This window comes from Echinococcus granulosus, assembly GCF_000524195.1.
Source record: "Echinococcus granulosus chromosome Unknown EG_S00004, whole genome shotgun sequence".
NCBI lineage: Eukaryota > Metazoa > Platyhelminthes > Cestoda > Cyclophyllidea > Taeniidae > Echinococcus > Echinococcus granulosus.
Window position 1 is genome coordinate 131 of NW_020170384.1, and position 19,764 is coordinate 19,894.

The 19,764-nt window shown below is 42.5% G+C and overlaps 1 protein-coding gene across 1 annotated transcript in view; it reads right to left on the reverse strand. All coding sequences in view use genetic code 11, as the record gives it.

The window, feature by feature from the left end:
• Nucleotides 1-380: 380 nt before the first annotated feature.
• EGR_01004 (Ankyrin-2) overlaps nucleotides 381-19,764 on the reverse strand; it is a gene marked incomplete at both ends in the record, with an annotated part of 29,436 nt that continues 10,052 nt past the window's right edge. Inside the window, 27 exons of the mRNA XM_024490253.1 lie at nucleotides 381-400; nucleotides 927-1,083; nucleotides 1,456-1,784; nucleotides 1,988-2,143; nucleotides 2,644-2,964; nucleotides 3,128-3,193; nucleotides 3,731-3,991; nucleotides 5,157-5,420; nucleotides 5,544-5,832; nucleotides 5,997-6,321; nucleotides 6,444-6,742; nucleotides 7,140-7,405; nucleotides 7,567-7,757; nucleotides 7,852-8,025; nucleotides 8,224-8,375; nucleotides 8,466-8,536; nucleotides 9,140-9,223; nucleotides 9,300-9,393; nucleotides 9,990-10,331; nucleotides 11,701-12,006; nucleotides 12,087-12,338; nucleotides 12,828-12,977; nucleotides 14,794-14,991; nucleotides 16,779-16,976; nucleotides 17,502-17,600; nucleotides 18,029-18,163; nucleotides 18,913-19,011. Coding sequence (XP_024355072.1) covers nucleotides 381-400; nucleotides 927-1,083; nucleotides 1,456-1,784; nucleotides 1,988-2,143; nucleotides 2,644-2,964; nucleotides 3,128-3,193; nucleotides 3,731-3,991; nucleotides 5,157-5,420; nucleotides 5,544-5,832; nucleotides 5,997-6,321; nucleotides 6,444-6,742; nucleotides 7,140-7,405; nucleotides 7,567-7,757; nucleotides 7,852-8,025; nucleotides 8,224-8,375; nucleotides 8,466-8,536; nucleotides 9,140-9,223; nucleotides 9,300-9,393; nucleotides 9,990-10,331; nucleotides 11,701-12,006; nucleotides 12,087-12,338; nucleotides 12,828-12,977; nucleotides 14,794-14,991; nucleotides 16,779-16,976; nucleotides 17,502-17,600; nucleotides 18,029-18,163; nucleotides 18,913-19,011 — 5,298 coding nt within the window. The remainder of the gene's footprint in view (nucleotides 401-926; nucleotides 1,084-1,455; nucleotides 1,785-1,987; nucleotides 2,144-2,643; nucleotides 2,965-3,127; nucleotides 3,194-3,730; nucleotides 3,992-5,156; nucleotides 5,421-5,543; nucleotides 5,833-5,996; nucleotides 6,322-6,443; nucleotides 6,743-7,139; nucleotides 7,406-7,566; nucleotides 7,758-7,851; nucleotides 8,026-8,223; nucleotides 8,376-8,465; nucleotides 8,537-9,139; nucleotides 9,224-9,299; nucleotides 9,394-9,989; nucleotides 10,332-11,700; nucleotides 12,007-12,086; nucleotides 12,339-12,827; nucleotides 12,978-14,793; nucleotides 14,992-16,778; nucleotides 16,977-17,501; nucleotides 17,601-18,028; nucleotides 18,164-18,912; nucleotides 19,012-19,764) is intronic.

Genomic DNA, 19,764 nt, shown 5'->3' on the forward strand with positions numbered 1-19,764 from the left:
TATCATTTTTTCTTCTTGTGCTCCTCCGTCTATTTCTTCATTCTCTTGATTCTCTTGTGATATTTCTGGTAATATACTTGTTATGGGTCCTTCAAATTTTATTTCCTCATTCCTATGACCTTTTTTTTCTACTGCATATCTTGTGTCTCTCCTTGATTCGCCTACTTTTGCTGCCATTGCTTTCTGTTCAATTTCAAGCTCCTCTGCCTCCTCCTCTTTCTCATCCTCTTGTAGCACTTTTTCTTTGGCCTTTGTTAGATACTTTTGTTCTTTATCCTTAATGTTTATTTTTCTTTCCTGTTTTTTCCTAACTTCCCCCCTTTCTTTTGTTTTCTTTTTATTCATGTCTTGAATATATGCCTTTCCTTCATTTTGTGGCTTCAGGTCTTGGCCATCTGCCCTGGTTTGGATAACAGACTTATTTTGCTTTTCCTTTACATTATCACTGTAAATCCCCTCATTATTAGCTATTGGAGAATAATTGTCAGTTAAACACCGTCATGCAAATTGAAAATTTGGAATAGGGGAGAAAGGGGTGAAGGAAAGGAAAAGGTACATAATCAATTTAGAGATTAAAATTTCACTGTGCTTACAGGGTACAATGCTTGCAAACCCCTACTTTCCATGGATAACAGGTTCTAACATGCAAAATTATAGATATCAAACCTATTGTCATAAGATGATTTTCCCAACTTTCTAGTACTTATAACCAAATGAATTTCCGTTGTAAGTGTTCCTCTTGATCTGTGTTACTATTTTTCTTGCTATATTGAATGAAATGAAAACCTCTGACCTGTCCATTTACTAAATATTTCTCCTGCTCTTGCATGCACCAAGCACCATCGTGTTCATCGTCATGCGCTAAATTTTGACTTACAGAACTAGTCTCGGTAGGCAATACAATTGTTCAATGAGAAGATACTTACACTCCACAACTCCTCCATCTGCCTCATTGGGGAGAAGTTCGTTCTCCGAAACCTCGTCAGTAACCTCGCGCTCTGTGATTCGTTCAGTTATGTGCTGCGTAGTGATTCGTTTTTTCACCACTATTCCGTCCGCTAAAGTTTCTTCAACTTCTTCCACCTTCACATATGACAAATAAATAGTCAAGATTTTACTACTTGGATTTCATGCAAATTCTTCTTTTTATTATGACTCCGATGCATACATAAGGGCTTTTTATTTTATTATAATCATCCTTGTTAGGTTCATGCATTCAATGGTTATCAAAAGAAGGGGTGGTGATTTTTGAGTAGGATGGTTTGGTCAAATACAATTTGACTAGAAACAAATTTGTCCGTTGTGTAAAACTAACATTTTGACGGCTCTGTAGCGATACTTATTCAGCATAGATGATAAAATCTTATCCAAACATACTTATTTTATCCTCAAATTGCACTCTACTAACGGCATTCAGTACTTTCCTATCATAGACCCAAATGTTTGATCACTCACTTTGACGACTTCTTCCGGCGGCTCGATGATATATTGGTCGTTGCCACCAGCAGCAGCTGCGTTGAAGACAGCCTCCTCCCAGTCGTGTGCCGACAGGGCCTGGATGGTCTCGGCAGTCTGGACTCGTTGTTTAACAACTGTTCCATCCGGCAGTACTTCCTCCATCTCCTCTATGAGGAAGCCCTCTTCTGGACGACCCTGGTGGACATCGTGACCGGCTAGGCCTGTTGGAGACGGCGTTCCCTCGGCAGCAGCTGCCCTGTATGCTGCCTCAAAGTCCTCATCAGCATTGTCCAGTTGTTCCATCGACGGCACCCGCAATTCATCATCTGAAACACATTTATAATTCTCACTTTTATTCAGTCGTAGCACAAGTTAGTAAATACCGTCGAAATTTTCAGTGCTACTTTTTCTCATAACCAGTCGATGCACCCTTGTGTGCATTTATGATTCAGAGTAAAATCTCAGCACTCGTAAATGGGATGTCAATTCTCGTGAGCAAAGAAAGGTTTTAGTTTGTCAACAAACCCACCGGCTTCTATGTGCAGGGTGTCAGTTGGTCCTACAACGGGCGTTTCAGCCCGGCCAGCCTCAGCTGCTGCTCGCGACATTAGTGGACTGATCTCTTGTTTCGGTTTGCTTTTCACAGGCTCAATCTTAGCCTCCGTAACCAAGAGATCCTCGTGATCTGTATGAAGAGATGAATATTCAACGTTGTGAAATTGCACTTTTTGGTACCAACATAGGATTCCCTCATTTCTATTCCTTTTTAGGAAAGAGAACATGAGCACATAATAGTTGCGCTAAGTAAAATAGGATGTGTGCGGTGAATAGGAATTAAGTATTCATTTTTTGGATATATCTAACTTTCGTCCCTGACGTACTCAGTAAAACTACTCGTTCACTAAGACTGTGTTTCTAGAATGTACACAGCCAGTGTGCACGTTTTGATCTTAAATTCCATCGCATATCAAGGTTGTAGTGCAGTTATTTTTCATCAGAAAACTGCTCAAATGCGCTTAGTTTTAAAATACTTATACATATCACTCAAGAATTAAGTGTAGTCTCTTAAACAGGAAAAGCAGCTAATTAAAATTGCCAACGATATAGGCCAGTTTCTAATATGCTTAATTCAATATTTTGGCAGAAGCTGTACTAATTTAATTGGCGATAGAAGAAGAGAGATACCGGCAGACTGTGAGATAACGGAGATCATGTGGACATCAGAGTCGAGGCCCAGAGCCTCGACAAGTTCCTCAGCGGCGATTTGTCGAGCCACAGAATCTGCGTGGACGATTATTTCCTCAGGTGGCAAGAGATTCTTTCGCGTCAGACTCTCCGAAGCCACGATGAATTCATCCGAAACCGGCTTTATTTCATCGGTCGGCAATCCAAGACCATCCTTAGATGAAGGGAATGATGCCACCATTGATAACGGCCGCTCGAGACTGGCGCTCTTGATCGAGGAGGTCAGAATGTAGGGTACCTCCTCACTTGGTACCGTGCGAGCTACAATAGGGACATTGGTAGTGAATGCTTTCAGTTTCTTAGGAATCCAAAGTCATTACGCGCTGCAAAACATTACGTTTCAATTTTCATTAGTAGAAGGCAAAATTCTTTAGTCCCGAGTAAAGGGTATTAACACGAGGATTTATCCTAGAGGTGAACTTACGAGTTCCATCAACAGCAGTTGGCGGTGGCGTCTGGTCCATTGTAGGTACAGTTGGGGATTCTGATCCTACGCAAAAGCAAACCACTAAGTATTGGACCTGTCGACATATAACTTTGCAGTGTGCATTAAAATTTTTGTTAATAATTTCAGTGTACATTGCACAACTTTAGCACTATTGCTTGAATAAGGCTTGGATAAACAGATTCGCGCACTCGAACAGCCTACGTTTACATTGTTCAAGTCCTTCATTATAAGATCAACAGACATGATTGAGTGTTTTGCAATTTTTAAACACGATAAAAAAATCTCTACACTATTGCAGCATTTCTCATCTCCCGAACTGCTCCAATAGAATTTGGTTGTAATTCAGAAAGGGAACCAATTTCTAGACTTTAGTGTCTTAATCAGACAACATATAAACTTATTTACAATCTTAATGGAAGATTGGGACCTCCATTATAAACCTTACTAATGGACATTCATTCAATATTTGGGACTCGATCAACTTTAAGTCAAAAAATATCTTTGACATTAGGATCTCATGACCTATCTGGCGAGTCTGCTCCACTTAATAGCTCTTATTTGAAGTGATAAACAGCTTACCAGGATGGGGTACAGCTGCTTCAGCGGCAATGGGGGCAGTGATAACGTGGTCTGCTGCAATCAGTGGCAGTGGTGGCGGCGTGTGCTGAGGAGTGATAGCGCTGACCATTTGAATGGAGTGCACCAAGGAGGGAGTCTTGGACGAGGTCATCTCCTCGTCGATGTGATGCACACGCGAGGTAACCGGTTGGACGTCCAGTTCCGCTGTCCTATCATCTAAGTGGACACCCAATTTCTGCAGCGCCTCCCTCATACGAGAAGCTAGATTCAAGACAGGAAAGAACAAACTGATATATCTAGAAGCTTAAAATCTTCGGTTACAGCAACGGGTGAGATCCACGAGTGTAAGTGAGTGGCTTTGTCAATCGCATTAAACACTATCAAAAGGTATTATTAACATGTTAACCCCGAATTACTATAAACAGCGACACGTTACTCATCACCGCCAAGAATATGAAATGGCCCTCAAAGTGATGTATCTTTGAGTGGTTCATCGGTAAAAATGTTTATGCTAATTCAGTGTGATACGTTTTGCCACCAAACCTTCTTCAAATACGGTGCAAATATGATGAGGACTGGCGGCCCCTTCAAAACCTAGTTAAACGTACTCTTTGAATTGGGCAAGTTCAACTCACATTCATCGCGCTCAATCAACATTTAAGGAGGGCTGTAGGAATTTAGCACAGTGCACATATAACACATAAGGTTGGAGGTATCTTACGAGGCCACACAATTTAAAAATTACTGTAGCGGGTTACACCGAAAACCATGCAAACGTCTGCTCCACTTGATACACAGACCGTTCTCTGTTGCCTTTCCTTTTGATTGTTTTTGCCATTTTTAGCAAAAAATTACTTTTCTCTTAGAGATACGACACTTCGAACTTGGCGAATCACTGAGATAAAATCCAGCATTTAAAAACATATTTTAGCAGTATTTCAACACTAGAAAAATGTTCTTTTTGACCTTTTGTTACTCCCCATTCATGCAGATAATTCTCAAGAATTTTGGGAATCACGCGCTTGCTCACTCCTGGTGGGCAGAGTCTACGTTCATACATGCCTCAAGTACGGCGGTAGTCTCTCCAAGGCCGACTGCACACGTGACTTAACCAAGCAAGAGACCCAGATGCAGACTCTAGTGTCCCAGTCCTCAGCAGCCTCCGCCACCCAATCGGGCATCCCTCCGTGTTGGTCTGGCTACTCTTGCACACCTCATCAATTCATGTCTATTGGTGACTCGGGTCATAGTGGCAATAACTCAGTTTACAAGACGTTTTTAGGAAGTGCTTAGATGTTTTTCCGGCTGCTAAAAATTGGCAATTAGGAGACATGGAAGCTAATACAACAAAAGTAAACACAGATGATGAGATTTTTGTGTTATATCTCTGAGTGGCGTGTAGGACGATCGTATCATGGCAACTCACCCAAATCTTCTGGCGAAAGAGTACCCATAGCGGCAGAGCGTTGCATCCAGAGCGCGAGCATGTGCTGACAGCGCTCACTGTCCGCCCCCTGACCGATCTGTTCGCCTGCCAGCAATTCCCTCTCCACCATTTTGATGTCCTCGGGAGAGAGACCCAACTCCTTTGCCAATTGCGGCCATCGCGCATTCGTACGCAGTGCGATTTCCCTTATGTTTAATTCAGGTCTCATTGCCTTCGTTGACACCTCTTCCGACGTCGAAGCGTCTGGATGAAATCAGCATATGAACATGAGTTACGGTGGTTTATAACTAGGGTATAATGTTTGGAATCTCATTAGTATATGTGTCTTGTGACTAAAGATGTGTAGGTTCTGGTTCAATTCCTTACCAAGCCATCGGCCTTCGACGGCATCGCCAGGCATGTGGATTTCGAGGACAGTGATGGGCTCTTCTTCATCGGTGGCGACCCTGGCACCGTAAGCCTCCTGTGGCTCACGGTAGACCCGAAGGTGGCCCGTTGGAGGTGTCTTGGTACCCACAGGCTGACGGACCCTAACCGGGTAGGTCAGACGGTTCTCTTGGAAGGCTTGCACGTCCAAAGTTAGCTGACCGGTATGTGCTGGGTATGAGGAAATATCGCCTACTGTCTCCAGCCAATAAGTTTTTGATTCCGATACCTGGAAGGCAGAAAGCTTGGATATTTTCATCAGGAATACTAGAAAGTATGAATAGACTGGGGCGGCTAAGAATAGATGAAATACAAGTTTGTACAGTTCACACCAATCAATACAAAAATTGCAAAATGGTGGGTCTGGAGGCATGCCTCAGTTGGAGGACCAACAGCGACGAGCTGGAACTTCTCATGCTGCTCCAAAGTTTTCTCAGGCGCATCGTCGATAAGGCAAATGCAGCGTAGCTCTGCATCAGCGGGATGGAAGACCTTGCGTCGGAAGCGGGAAGCCACTGAAGTGGCTGCCGAGATGGCATCAGCCGCCGATGTTGAAATTGAAGCGGCTGCCTCATTTGCCTCAATCTCCTGACGATCTTCAGGGAGCCGGGCGTAGACGGCAAATCTTCCAATATAGGGTGGGATTATGCTCTCTTGGTAGACCCGACTAGCCATCTCTGCCACATCCTCAATTCCTTGTGCGTCTACGAGCCACAGTCTGGAAGAGATATAATCAGATAATTTGTAGTTAAAGTATGGTCCATGGATGTTCCACACTTTCCATTCGTGACAAAAAAGCAAATCCACAAAGGGGGAGAGGAGGTGGAGAGGACGACTGACCTGGCAGAGACAGTGGTGGTAAAAGAGATGCAGTCCTTGTGACGAGTCATCGTGGTGGAGCCCGTGATGTCCTCCCAAGTGGCCGGTGCGCAGCCAGCGGTGATGGAACAGAGCAGGTGAAGGCTTGGTGGCAGCGGATCTGATTTGTGTACTCCCTTGAGTGACTGCCGTGGCAACGGGATTGTCACGGTTATTGGCTTGTGGAACTTGCGTCGTCGTGGTTCCAGTGTGACCACCGGCGAGAAGGCGGCCCGGTTGCCCACCATCTTATTCACTACGTAGGGCTGAATCACTTGGGCCTAAATGAGTTGTTAGTTGCGGTTCTAAATGAGTATGTGACAACAAACCATTCTAGGTTGCTTTACACAGGCCAATAGATTGGGGAGGTCTTCAAAAATTAACTTCACTACTTTCATTCACAAATTCGAATATAAATTCCTGTCTGTACATCAGCAGCTAATGATTATCACAAAGGATCTTCCATGAAATTACTTATCTTAATCTCACTTAAATCCGCGATTCGATAATGAGCTTCAACTATCGCATGATTTCTTGGAGGAAATTGAAGCCTAAACTAAAATTTTACTCATACTTGCCGTGAAATCGATTAACAAACAGACAAACAAATCCGAAAACAATATTGCAATGACTTTAAAGAACACAGACATCTGCCTGTAGTTTAGATCAAATACCTACCTCCAAGTAGGTGCTGAGAATTGTGAGTACAAAGGTGATAGTGGTACCTACCTGGAGACCGACTTTGATGCGCTTTTGCAGAGCGCCCTTAGGGAAGACGGCTTGCACTTTAGGGGAGACTGTGGAGGCGAGCACGCCTCCGTCGGGGCCGATCAGCGCGATCTCTTGACGGAAGCGCGAGATAAGCGCGAAGAAACGTGGTACATCCACCGTCAGGATGCGCTGGATCCGGCGCTCGCGTATTGATTTTAACAGCTCAATTTGACCTAAACAACACCGCCTCTTCACTAACTTGACCCATTTAGAAGTCGATATTATATAGGTTAAGCATTCATTAACCATTTGAAGCGATAAATAACAGTAATCAGCAGAAACAGAGACGCTCCTGACATGAGTGAAACAATAATACAACTTTGCAAGAGCCTACCAAATGCAGTTCCTAGGGCGTCTTGTACCGACTGATCGGTGGCTTCAAGAGGATGGGCCTTCCACGAATCCCCATGATCGCATCTCAGTGTAATGACCTCTCGATCACGGCCTTGGATGGAAGCGAAATACGGGACTTCGAGAAGGATGGGCCCGTCGAGACGTACGCTGCTTGGCGACATTTCGATTATTCTAAAGTGAGAGCATGTTTTGTTTCACAAAATTTCTATGGGGAGGAATTAGGGGACCTCCATATGAATCGCAGTTTACTTGCCTGCATGCAAACGCATCCCCGTCGTTCAGATGAGGAAGGCGAGAGACGCGATCTGGTCGCAGTAGTCGACAAATGATTCGCGTGGGACTTGAAATAGCGTGGGGTGGAATAAGAAATCGAAGGTTTGGACGACGCTGGGCCTCAACAAATCCTCCACGCGCATCCACAAGGAAAGAAACAAGGAATCTAAAGGAAAATGGGAATCCATCAACTGAAATAGGGTTCGGTTTGTGAGTTCACAATTCACAGTAAAACAGAAATGCTGGTTAGATAAGTTTATAAGCATGCATATAGACAAATGTGGCATTGAAATGAAAACACCTATGGAGTGCAATCGATTTCTACAACTTTTGAGAAACAATTTAAAAAGTGATAAAATCGCACCCAGCTTTCACTGGTTTGCAAACAGCCTGAATCGGTTCGGCCTCGAAGGCTTCCCATTCACTGGACCCAAGAGGTGTCGCGCCCGACATCTCGATGTCCGACTTCTGCACAGACAACGTTGATGTGCCCTGAAACCGATTAGAGATATTACGCTAAGCGTGATAACAAGATGCAGTAAACCATGGGTCTTGTTCAATGGAGCAACAAGGGGAAAACCTTATGTGATCGGTCAGCAAACTCACCATTAGCTCGGAGACACGAGTCTGTTCCTCCATTGTACTATCAAGTGCACTAATCCGAATTTTTGGTTCACCTTAAAACATAGCAAGACATTATTATGTATGAAGGTAGCTAGGGTTACGTATCGGTGACAATAATCACACGAGAAAAGTTCTATCTCGACGATGTTCACAGGTTTCACTCTGATAGGTTATAATTTATCATAAATTTAACTAACAGCATTCATGCACACCACCGGTGTACCGGTGCCACGATTCGGAGGGAGAGTGCTCCATTTACCTCACTTTGAGGCACCACTGATCTATTTGTGTTTCTTACAATGGTCTAATGTCCATCTAGATTCCAAAGGAATAGGTTCAAATTTATCATCAGATAGGTATTGTGGATGCTCTTAAAATAATAATGAATGCGTTAACTATGCTTTCACAAAGAGTGCAGATATCTCTGCAAACTTCCCTACAAACATCTGGGGCCTGCGCCAACCAACCAAGAAAACCATTTCACAACAACTTGGAATTACAACAGCTAATTTACTTTTACCGTTACTCGAACCTCCTGGATGTTTAATTCGTTTAACTGTTGAGGGTGTAGTCGGCAGCTTTGTTTCGTCAACGTGAACTAATAAGCAAGTAAAAAAGTCAAACGATAAATTTCGAGAAAGTAGGCAAAAGGATACCTTTGTGCGCACGTGTATACTCCATTTGCTTGCACAGCAGATTGTATGAGGGTGATTTGAAGAGAGAGAGTTCACCAGCAGACGCTACAGCAAACATTAATGGTCACAACGATCGGAACGAAATGACATTTTCCTTCGAAATTGTGTACACTATCTTTACCTTTCCTTTGGCCTCGAGGATGATGACGCATGATGACAGGAGTGGAGACAAGTTGGTCACCTGCATGCATGACAACAATGGAATTTGTACAGAGCTGACAACACAGAAATGGCAGTAAATCATTTTTAGTGAATTTTATTTTTTGAATCAATGTGGGAGGAAAAAGGGCAATTTCGCTCAAGTGGTTAATGCCCAAGATCAAGTCGCACGGATTCCTCCATTTTCGTAGAAAGTTGACAGTGTCCAAACATTACTTGCATCCCATTTTGCGTTTGCGTCATTACATTTGGGGTACCATCTATTAATAAGAACGTGGGACTCGATCGGATCTAGAAATTTAGGCGTACTTACCGATACGACTCGATAAATCCATCCAATTCAGCCCTGTCACACTTCCTTATGGGTATGTTCTATCGGTAAGTAGATTTATACTTAAAACTTAGCAAAGTAGATAAATTGTAAATGTTTGTGTGTGTAATAGCCTTTTAATGGCCAGTCTCTTCAAGAAATTATCGCCATGTAAAACTGCCTAATTCATAGTGCAGATATCAGTCGACAACAAACTGAAATCGAGGACATGGTTACAAGACGACGGCAAAGTGGTGACTCTTCTGCAGGCATTTTGGAGAACGATTCGATTTACGACACAAACATCACTTATGGAAGAACTGACAGTGAGTAGTTGCGCACATCGAACCACAGACGTGGTCTGTCAGTCAGAGTACTAGCATTAACGAAATTGGGGGCAACAGACAACACAGACACTGAGGATGGGAATGTGAAGGCGGAGAAAGAGCACTCACTTTCGTCCTCGCTCTCGACCAATGCAACACGATCAAGCATCTGGGTAGGCGAGTCGAGTATCATTGAACCGTCGACGAGGGCTGGGTCGCCCTGCGAGAGGCCATCGGCACTGGCGCCTTCGAGGCTGGGCGTGTCCCAGTCCGATACCGTGGTGGTCACCCGCGAAAGGCTTTCAAAGATGCTTGGGTAGTGTTGCCGCTTTGCCACTTGCGCTGCCGTCCAGCCTTGCTGGAACCCAAGAAGTGAATTGTTCCCCTTTAGCAACAGTAGTCAAAGTCATCGCAGCGAAGTGGAACGCATCATCCCACTTCATTTGATACTCACCTTGTTGGTGCAGTTTAAAGCTTACTTCTAATGAAGGAACAGTTCATTTTTCCAACGCAGTCCTACATGTAAAATTAGGAAGTGGGACTTTTACATTCAGACCTGTTGACACATGAGCACGAGACTCAAGACAGGAAATGCAAACTGTCTATCATTCGACCGCATTTAGGCAAGTGGTGTTTAAACACATCTCTCTCGCACTCTTGGTTTCACCCTCAAAGGATTTGGTCAGGACGCCTAAAATGTTGCTTCGAGATCGTTATGAATTTGTAAGATGCTCTACTGAAACTGTTACACGCCATCGCGTTCAAGTCCTTGGTGCACCTAACCACACCCTAACTGTGATCTAATAGCATCCGGCTCTGTCAGCTTGAATAGTAGGACTATGAGATACCTCATTCACCGGATGTCAGTGTAGGTCGCATCAAACAATAAACAACGAAGACCGTGTTCAAGTCTGTTTACATATTAATTAAGGGCTTGTTTTGTGCACAAAAAATACATACTCCGATGAATTTCTAAATGCTAAAATAGAAAACGTGCCTCTACTTTCTCCGCTGTACCCGTAATGAAAATGCTCAAAATTCTGCTAAGACTTCTCAATGAAATCACTTTGTAGAGCTAGAAAAATGCTATAGAAAAAAATTAACTGAAAGCAAAAATGCATCTAAGCTTCAACTCTTCGACAGACAAAATACACGCCGCCCACATTAGAACTGGCAGTCGTTAAACGACATGGATATTTCGGAGTGATTTACAGCTGTCTTTTGCTCTAAAGTTGGTCGATTCTTGAATCGTTTCTTTAAAAGCATCGAATTCATCCAGAAGGGTCCAAGCATTCACTTCAAGTTAATGACGCAGGTATAGGATAGAAGAAAATCATGACAAAACCAAGATAAGGTTAGGTGACTTTACCAATTTTCGTGATGTCGTACCTTAGATATTTCCCAGTAAATTAACAAATTTTCGAAAATATATTTCATTACAGATAAAAATCCGATAAAACTTCGGATTTCTCCTCACGGTTTGATGATAGCGAAGCGTGGACAAAGGCTCGTATCAAGAGGAAAGTCCTGTTATAGTATGCAACCATACTGAAGGGAATGAATCCATTAAAGTGTCTCCAGTCTGACTTTTAATACTTTAGAGTTCCTCAACTAGAGCTTTGTATTCTTGCGGTATACGGCCTAAGATTTCTAAAATTGTATTTAGGAGCAATTGTCTTGCTTCCACATCGAAATACTAAGAAAAGGAGTATGATGACGGCGCTTACCATAGTTCGACTCTTCAGATCGGCGCCCGCATTCAAGAGTAAATCAACGATTTGTGAATGGCCTTGCTGAGCAGCTAGATGCAGAGGGGTGCAGCCCATAATCGTGCGGCTGTTGATCGCGCCCTCCTTGCCCGGGTGGGCCAGCAGCAGCCTAACCAGAGGTGCACTTCCCCTGTAGGCAGCCTCGTGTAGAGCCATGTAGCCGTTTCTTGTCTGTATGTTCTGACTAGCTCCGTGAGCCAACAGGAATTCCGCGACGTCCACACGGCCTACCTGCGTCGCCAAGTGCAGTGGCGTCAAACCGTCCTGTAAATGAAGTGAATTAAATGATTTTATACTAACTTATTTAAGTAGCAATTGTGCAAAGCAGAGGGCGAGGAACCCACGTTGGCAGAACAGTTGACTTGAGCGGAGTAATCGTCCACCAGGGTTCGAACAACTGTGAAATTGCCTTCCATAGAGGCAAGGTGTAAGGGTGAGTAGCCATTCTGGGACACGCAGTCGATTGGGGCATTGGCTTTGATCAGAAGAGTGGCGATTTCCGGGGTGTTCGCTTTGGCAGCTAGGTGAAGTGGTGTGAATCCGTTTTTGCATTTGGCTGTCACGTCCGCACCGCGAGATAGTAAAAATTCTACCACCTGAAAGAGATGGCTAGGTCATTCAGGCACAATTCCTCATAACCATATCAAACGAGAAGATCACTTTGGGACTTTGAGAAACTTTCATATAAGCAAAAACCATTTTAGAGTACACTTCAGGAAAACAGAAATTCCTTAATTTAACTTAGCTTGATGAAAATTAAATAAAACTAACGTTACTTGCGCTAATGTTTGTCTTACTGCACTTTTTTGCAGACTTAGGTCCATTTGGATTTTGTAGAGGTTAATGGTTCAGCTCGAGGTGATGAATACATCATTTTAATTCAAAAAATCAGTAACGTAATGTCGGTAAAAGAAGCCTAGAGAGAGTTATCGCTTCTAGGAAGATAAGACTGTTCGAGACTGTTGCGCTGATTGAAGCACAAATTGCGTCGCGCTGAATTTGCACAGCCAAAAGTGGCAAATTAGTAAGTAAGAGGTTTTACTAACCGTGTGAATCAAAGTGAATTAAGGAGAAATTATGCTCACCTGTGGGTACTGGTAATAAATGCTGACATGCAGAGGTGTGAGTCCATTCCTCGCTGCCGCATTAGCGTCGGCTTTGGCTTCATCTACAAGGTATCGCACTGCATCGATCTTTCCATACTTGGTGGCGATGTGGAGAGCTGTGTAGCCACGCTAAAATAGGGTAGAAACCATGGCTAACGTAAGGTTCTTCTTAAAATCAACTGAAATAGAGTGAATGTGGAGCATCAAGGATAACAACCATAAGATGAATAAGAGGCAAGTTTGGTATCTGGAAATTGCTACCACATCTATAAAATGGGTATGAAAAATTGAAACAATATTTCAAACCATCTACATGGTTCAATGCAACTACCATATTTTCGCCTGCAATCACAGTGATGGGACTAGGAAATGCTCTTCCTACAACGCAAGACTCACAATAGCAATAGCATGTTACCGATGTCAATATTCAGTGGATCGACCAGAATGCAAACCTAGTGGCAGAAGAGACTTCTACGAACGTCATTCCAGAAGTGTCAACAAAACGTGGTCCTTTAAAATGGTCGTGAAAGAAGCACCGCAAAAGATAGCACCCCAACTAGAGACCAATTTTTGCTGCTTTTCTGTAAGCGCGTGATGGACGTCATGTGGATCATTTGTACACACCCAGACACGTTTCACCGAGCACACAGCAATTCCACCTTGCCAGTCCCACTAAAACTAGGCGCGAGGGCGCGTTTGTACACATTTTGGCGAAGATATCCAATTCTCGTCTACGACCTAATCGCTGTTTTTTCTTCAATGTCTCACCATCTTTTTCAAGGCAGGATTAAAATTAGCGCTTAACATTTCCAACATCGAGGGCAACCCATTTTGATGTGGGACTGTACCCGCTTTTAACGCTCACTGTCTGCCGCCCTGTTTGCCTTCCCAAGGGCTCTCATTGATCGATGGTCTGGCCAATGGCAATCCTTTACCTACGTCAGTTGTACGCCGCAAGTGACTGTCCATCTTTATTGTTTTGCATTCTGAGGTACATTACTCATGCGTCAATGTAAAGCATTCGGATAATTTAAAGTTCTTACTAAAAAGTTGAATCATGTAAACCGATGTCTATAACTGAGTCAACCAACTGTACACTAGTACTTTGCTGAAAAAGGATAGCTTTAAAATACCATCCCTATTTCCTTTACTACAGATGCCCCATCTGATTATCTACAACAACAAATTTGAGCACAAATGTCTATGCTGGCTTAACATAAAGTGGAGAGCAGGATCCACCCTTGAACATAGGGCAAAATATGCATCCAATACATGTTGCCTGATAGTTTTCGGTTTGAAATTGGGAAACACTATAACTATCCCACCACTTAATGTGGGTCTTTGAACTTTTGGTTTTTTCGCTAGTGAAATAGGAGAGTGAATACTGTTTGATTGTGTTACAAACTATCGAGAAGCTAACAATGAGACGGCAGATCACGTTACCTTGACCAGATTTCCAAGTATGTAAGGAATGATCGACATGGAAAGAATACGGCCGAGGTGGGTTTACCTAGCACATATGTGTTGTGGTTCATGTAATAACATGCCTCCCACAATAGGACCCTGCTTCTTTTGTGCGTGTTACAACATTCCACTTTATCCTGCTAGAACGCCGCAATGCATTAATTCAATGCACCAACTGATCAGAAGGCGTAAAAAACCATATGAAGAGAGAAACATCAACGCCACCCTCACAAATCGCTTACTTACTGGCGGATTGAGATGACAAGCGTCGAGGTAAACTCACGCGTGTTGACTGTAACGCTAGTTGTTATTACGTTTTCATAAGTCTGATTTGAATACCAGAAGTTTGTGCCCCTTGCAATGTCTCCTATAGCTACTTCTGACTCTAGATCTCATGCGAATTTTGCTGAGTGATCCAGGTGCTAAAAACTGCAGCAACCTCCAGATTGGGACCACGTGATGAGTGGGAAAAAGGACCTACCTTAGTGCCTGCATTCACCTGAGCGCCCTTTTCCAGGAGGAGGCGGATTATCTCTATATCGCCGACCTTTGCGGCTAGATGGATGGGCCGGTGCTTTCCACGAGACTCCAACTGCACATCTGCTCCGGCCTCGATCAACAGCTTCACGATTTCTGAGTCCATCAGCCGAAGAGCTATGTGCAGGGGTGTCGCCTTTTCCTGTCAAGTGGGGAGAAGCGGAGACATTAATCCTCAAATACAGACACTGCGCTAGAAAATGAGACTGGTCTACCAGGAAAATCACAATCCGCACAGGAAGTGACCACAACGGACTCATTTGTGTAACGATTCAAACGGAACTTACATTGCATTGCATTAACTCTTTGTTACAGACTATAATGGTACGAATCTTGTCTCGAACATGGGTATATTCTCTCGGATTCGGCTCCATAAATGCTCAAGTTTTAGATAGCTAAGTCTATAATTTGTCCTTAATCAACACAAGAACAATTTCATTTAGTAAGGAATAGCTTGAATCTCAAGAATATAATTATCTACATACTTATGGTTTAGAAACTCTTTGCAAAACCAGCCTAGTCACTTCAACCAACAAATAGACCTCAAATAAGAGGCTTGTGGCATGAAATTCCTTGCTTACACGACAACTGCGGTTTAGGCTTGTGCATTTTTGACCCTACCTAACAGCGATGCTCCGAAATCCAGCAGACGCCTGTAGCTTCAAAACCTCCAGCTGTTAGGGACTACACTAAAGCATACTTTAAGTGCACAGGTGATGATAACTAAATAACTTGACAATTGTGGCGGATTTTTTTGCAGATCAGCCTACAGTATGCCCCTTTGGAATTAAAACTCCTTGCAGTGAATGTCCGTTTATCTAAATAAATGTCTTGAACTGAATACACTTTTGTACACGGATTTACTTCTTTTAATTTCAGAACCAGATCACTGAATTTCCCTATGCAGGACCATTCAATTCTGTATATGAACACGCGTTCCCGGAATTGCTAAGGGGAGAAAAAATTGAACAGTTTTGATTGGACTTTCAAGCACTTGTAAGCGCTCAAAGGAATTTCATTCTCTGTCATGCCCCGAAGCCAATCGCACCTCCAATAGAGTTTGCACAACCAAATTACAAGATTTAAAGCGAATAATTCGCCTTTTCAAGATATCATTTATTCGCCCTCAGAAGTAGTGATCGGTCTTGAGCTAAACAAGTTCCACAAACATTTTGAGTTCACGTTTAATACGAATTACGTAGGGTGTTAAATATTTCTAGAATTTTGCCCAGATCGTCTCAAATTCTTTTTACTCACATCGTGAATTTAGCCAAACTAGGCACCTCGATTGGGCACAATAACGAAACAAGTTAGGAAGTTTTAAAAATAGAGTTGCTTTATGAGTCAAAATTAGGCTGCAAGCTGAACTATGAAAATTTTTTTCTATAAAGTCTTTATGCTAGGAATTTCCTTCCCACCCAATCATCAATTCCCAGGTAAACAGCCCCTATAAGGCGAAATAAAGGTCCTTTCAAAACGTTTTAAAGTGCTTCGTTTATGTTATTACTATGAATAGTGAAGGAGTAATCCATCTGTGAACAACTTTATTTGAATTAAGCTAGCATAAACATTACAGAGAACCCTAGGGGCAAAGATATTTTGCCCTCGCTCGACTATTCGCGGATCAACCAAAAGTGAATGCTTTGCATTTGCTAGTTTCGAAAACCTTAGTAAAAAGGCGCATTATTTTCCATGGATCTCGAGAAAATATAACGGTCAGAATGTGGTAACGCGCATCACAAACCTCTTAGATTTAGTCGTTGGTATAGTTTGCTTATGAACCCCCTCTTAATTCATTTGAACGATTTCGTCGAAGTGGCAATTGTTAGTTTTGAGAAGCATAGAAGTAGTTTCAGTTAAACTCATTAACAGATCCTCATTACTAACTTTAAATAGTAGAAATAAGAGAAGTGTATAGCTCATTCTTACTTTGGCTTTAGCATTTACAGAGGCTGAGTGTTTGAGTAGCAATTTGATGGTATCGACATGGCGTCCGCGAACCGCGAAGTGAAGGGGCGTTTCACCGCGCATTGTCACCTGATTCACATTGGCGCCGCGTTGCAGAAGCGGGGCCGCGGCATCCGAACATCCAACAAAAGCCGCCGCATGCAAAGGGGTCAGACCAGCCTAGACACAAAAGGAAGGAGTCACCGCTGATGTTTTGTTTCATCAGAGAGCACGAAGTCAAACTGAATCGAGTGGAAGGATTGACCTTCAGCAGGATTTATCTCCCAAATGTTTTTCTTATTTGACTGAGCTTTCTCCGCTGACAGATTAGTGAACAAATTTCTTTTAAGTCTGTATCTGCTCACCAAATGTCCTACCTCCTTAGATAGCCAGGCTATGGCCTGGAATTAACAAAATAAGTTCAAGCTTTGGGTCCCTTTACCAACTGTTTACCTTCCTCTTTGTGACGGTTTACACCAGTTATTTTGATGAAGTGGAGATTAAAGGATCGAAAGTTTGAACCTACATAAACATGAAAATAAGTTCGTCTCAATTCAGGTATAGGTAGAACATTAGGATTAACATGATAATATTGATAGGATAAGCATGTTTTCACCGCTGTGAAATTTCATTTACATTACCGTAAGTATTTACTTTTGAATGTTTCATTCTGATAAAAGGGAGGGAGAAAGAATAACGAACTACCTGAGTGGTTGCATCGACGATGGCGCCTTTTTTGAGAAGTAGTTCTACAATCTTCACCGTCATCTTTTTACAGGCAATGTGGAGAGGAGTAAAACCATTCTAAAACGCAAAACATTTGAATTTAATACTGTCATCAGATCAACCGTTTTTACACTCGTGCAAACGAAATATCTTCACCTCACAAAATAATCGAGCATTACAAACAGAGGAGGTAGAGGCGAGTTGGAACGCAGCACAAATGTCTGATCCGAAGTGCTTTTACCGAGAGTAATGATGAGCTCGAAACATACGTTTAAGTTAGCAAAGGGGTATGTTCACCAAAGTAAAACCAACTGTTCATGAATTTTGCACTTGACAAATCACAATTTCTTCACGCACAGAGCACTTTGACACACTCTGAATCAAAGAGCCGGCATTCTGCATGTTAGATGACTGGTTCCCTTGAACAACGAACTACTTAAGAGCAGTAATACAAAGCTGAACTTTAATAAAATCCCGATACGCAAGAAAGTGGACAAAATACCTACCGTGTCGAAGGAAGCTAGAATAGACGGCGGACTTACAAATGCACGAAGGTTGGGGTCACAACGATGATCCAGAAGTACTTGCGCGACCTTCATGTTGCCACAGTGAGCAGCGATGTGAAGGGGCGTTAGATAGTCCTTAACACGCACGGTAAGGGAAAAATAATTAGTAATGAATGCCGAGTTATGATGTCAACTATTGTAGCGAAAACACGCTTATCGAAACATATTCTGCTCCTTTTTTTCGAAAATGAGAAATGAAATGGATTCCCCAGTAAACTAACAATAGAAAACGTTAGTTCCTAGGATTTTTGCATTGTGCTAGCACATCTTTTGGTTATCATAAAAGCAAAAGTACAATTTCATGGATTAATGAAAATATGTTGTACCAAAATCGTAATCTTTCGCTGGTGTACAGGTGAAAAAACCCTGCTGTACTGAATCCCCTCCCGTAGATGGGATTTAACTTTGAAAGGCTTCCGGAAATTGACAAGTCATAGTAACATAAGCAGTAACTATCGTGTCAGTGATGCGAAAACTGAGAGTAGGCCGATACAAGCATTGGAGGTTATCGATAATTTGAAAAACCAGCACCTTGTATAAATGCTCGCCGAGAATTGAAAGCGAATCGCTCGTTGAGGAATTTACTCAACCAATTCCCTCTTCAGAACAAAAGTAATATTTGAATGAGTGGGAATAGTTAGCTTGCAGCGTGCCTCTTGCGAAGCAAACTAGAATTGTCACGCACTCTGATGATTGGTTCAGATTGCTTGACATAAGATGAGGAGAGTTCGAATGCTGGGTGATAGGGGTACAAAAAAGGCCTTCGTTACATGAAATTACAAAGATGTTCTTCATTCAGTTCCATAAAGTATTGAATGACTTACCATAGTTACATCATCCGGTGGTGATCCTTTTTTTAACAGTAGTTTGGCTGTATCTGCGTGATCGCTTTGAGCAGCCATATGAAGTGGCGAAAGACCATTCTAAAAGGCGTTACAACAACAGGTTGGCTGTGTAAATAAAAACTTAAAGAAGGCTTTTTGACTGTCAGTCTGGGCTTATAGGGTACAAGCATAGGAATGAAATGGAAGCGCGTCGGAATATTCACTACAAGATCCAACCCCTCTGAGTGTGTTATTATTAAAAAGACTTAACTACGAATTTATAATCGTTAGCTTTCCATTTTGCTATCCTCCTAATGATAAATGCGAGGTAGATTCAACGCAGTGGTGCTAGCTTTATGCGTAGCGGTGAGGGAAAATTCATACCTGACGAAAGACTAGTCAGTAAGCTGGGTGGAAGGTGTTTAGAAAACACGGCAAGCTCGATGATTCCGGTGCTCAATTAAGGAAAAAATATATTAAACCAGCTAAGTTAAAAAGACCTCATCATTCCTACAGTATCCCGCTTTCACTTCAGTAGGTAGAACATTTAACAAGTATTTATACCAATCTTTTGAACTGTGTCCAGGACCGTAAATGAGTGGGATCAATCTACTATTTGCAATGTTGAATTACCTGGGCTCTCAAATGAATAGCAGTGAAGGATGATGTGCAGCTCTAATAGTAGAAAATGATAGTCTGTAACTGTTTTCGAACAAAAGAAAAAGCGGAATCTATGCTAAAATATGTCAAAATCTCCAAAAATATTTGATTGACTTTTAATTCGAATAGATTCTCTGCTCGCCATTCATATGTAATCAACATAGAAGTTGAGAATACAATTTAAGAAATACG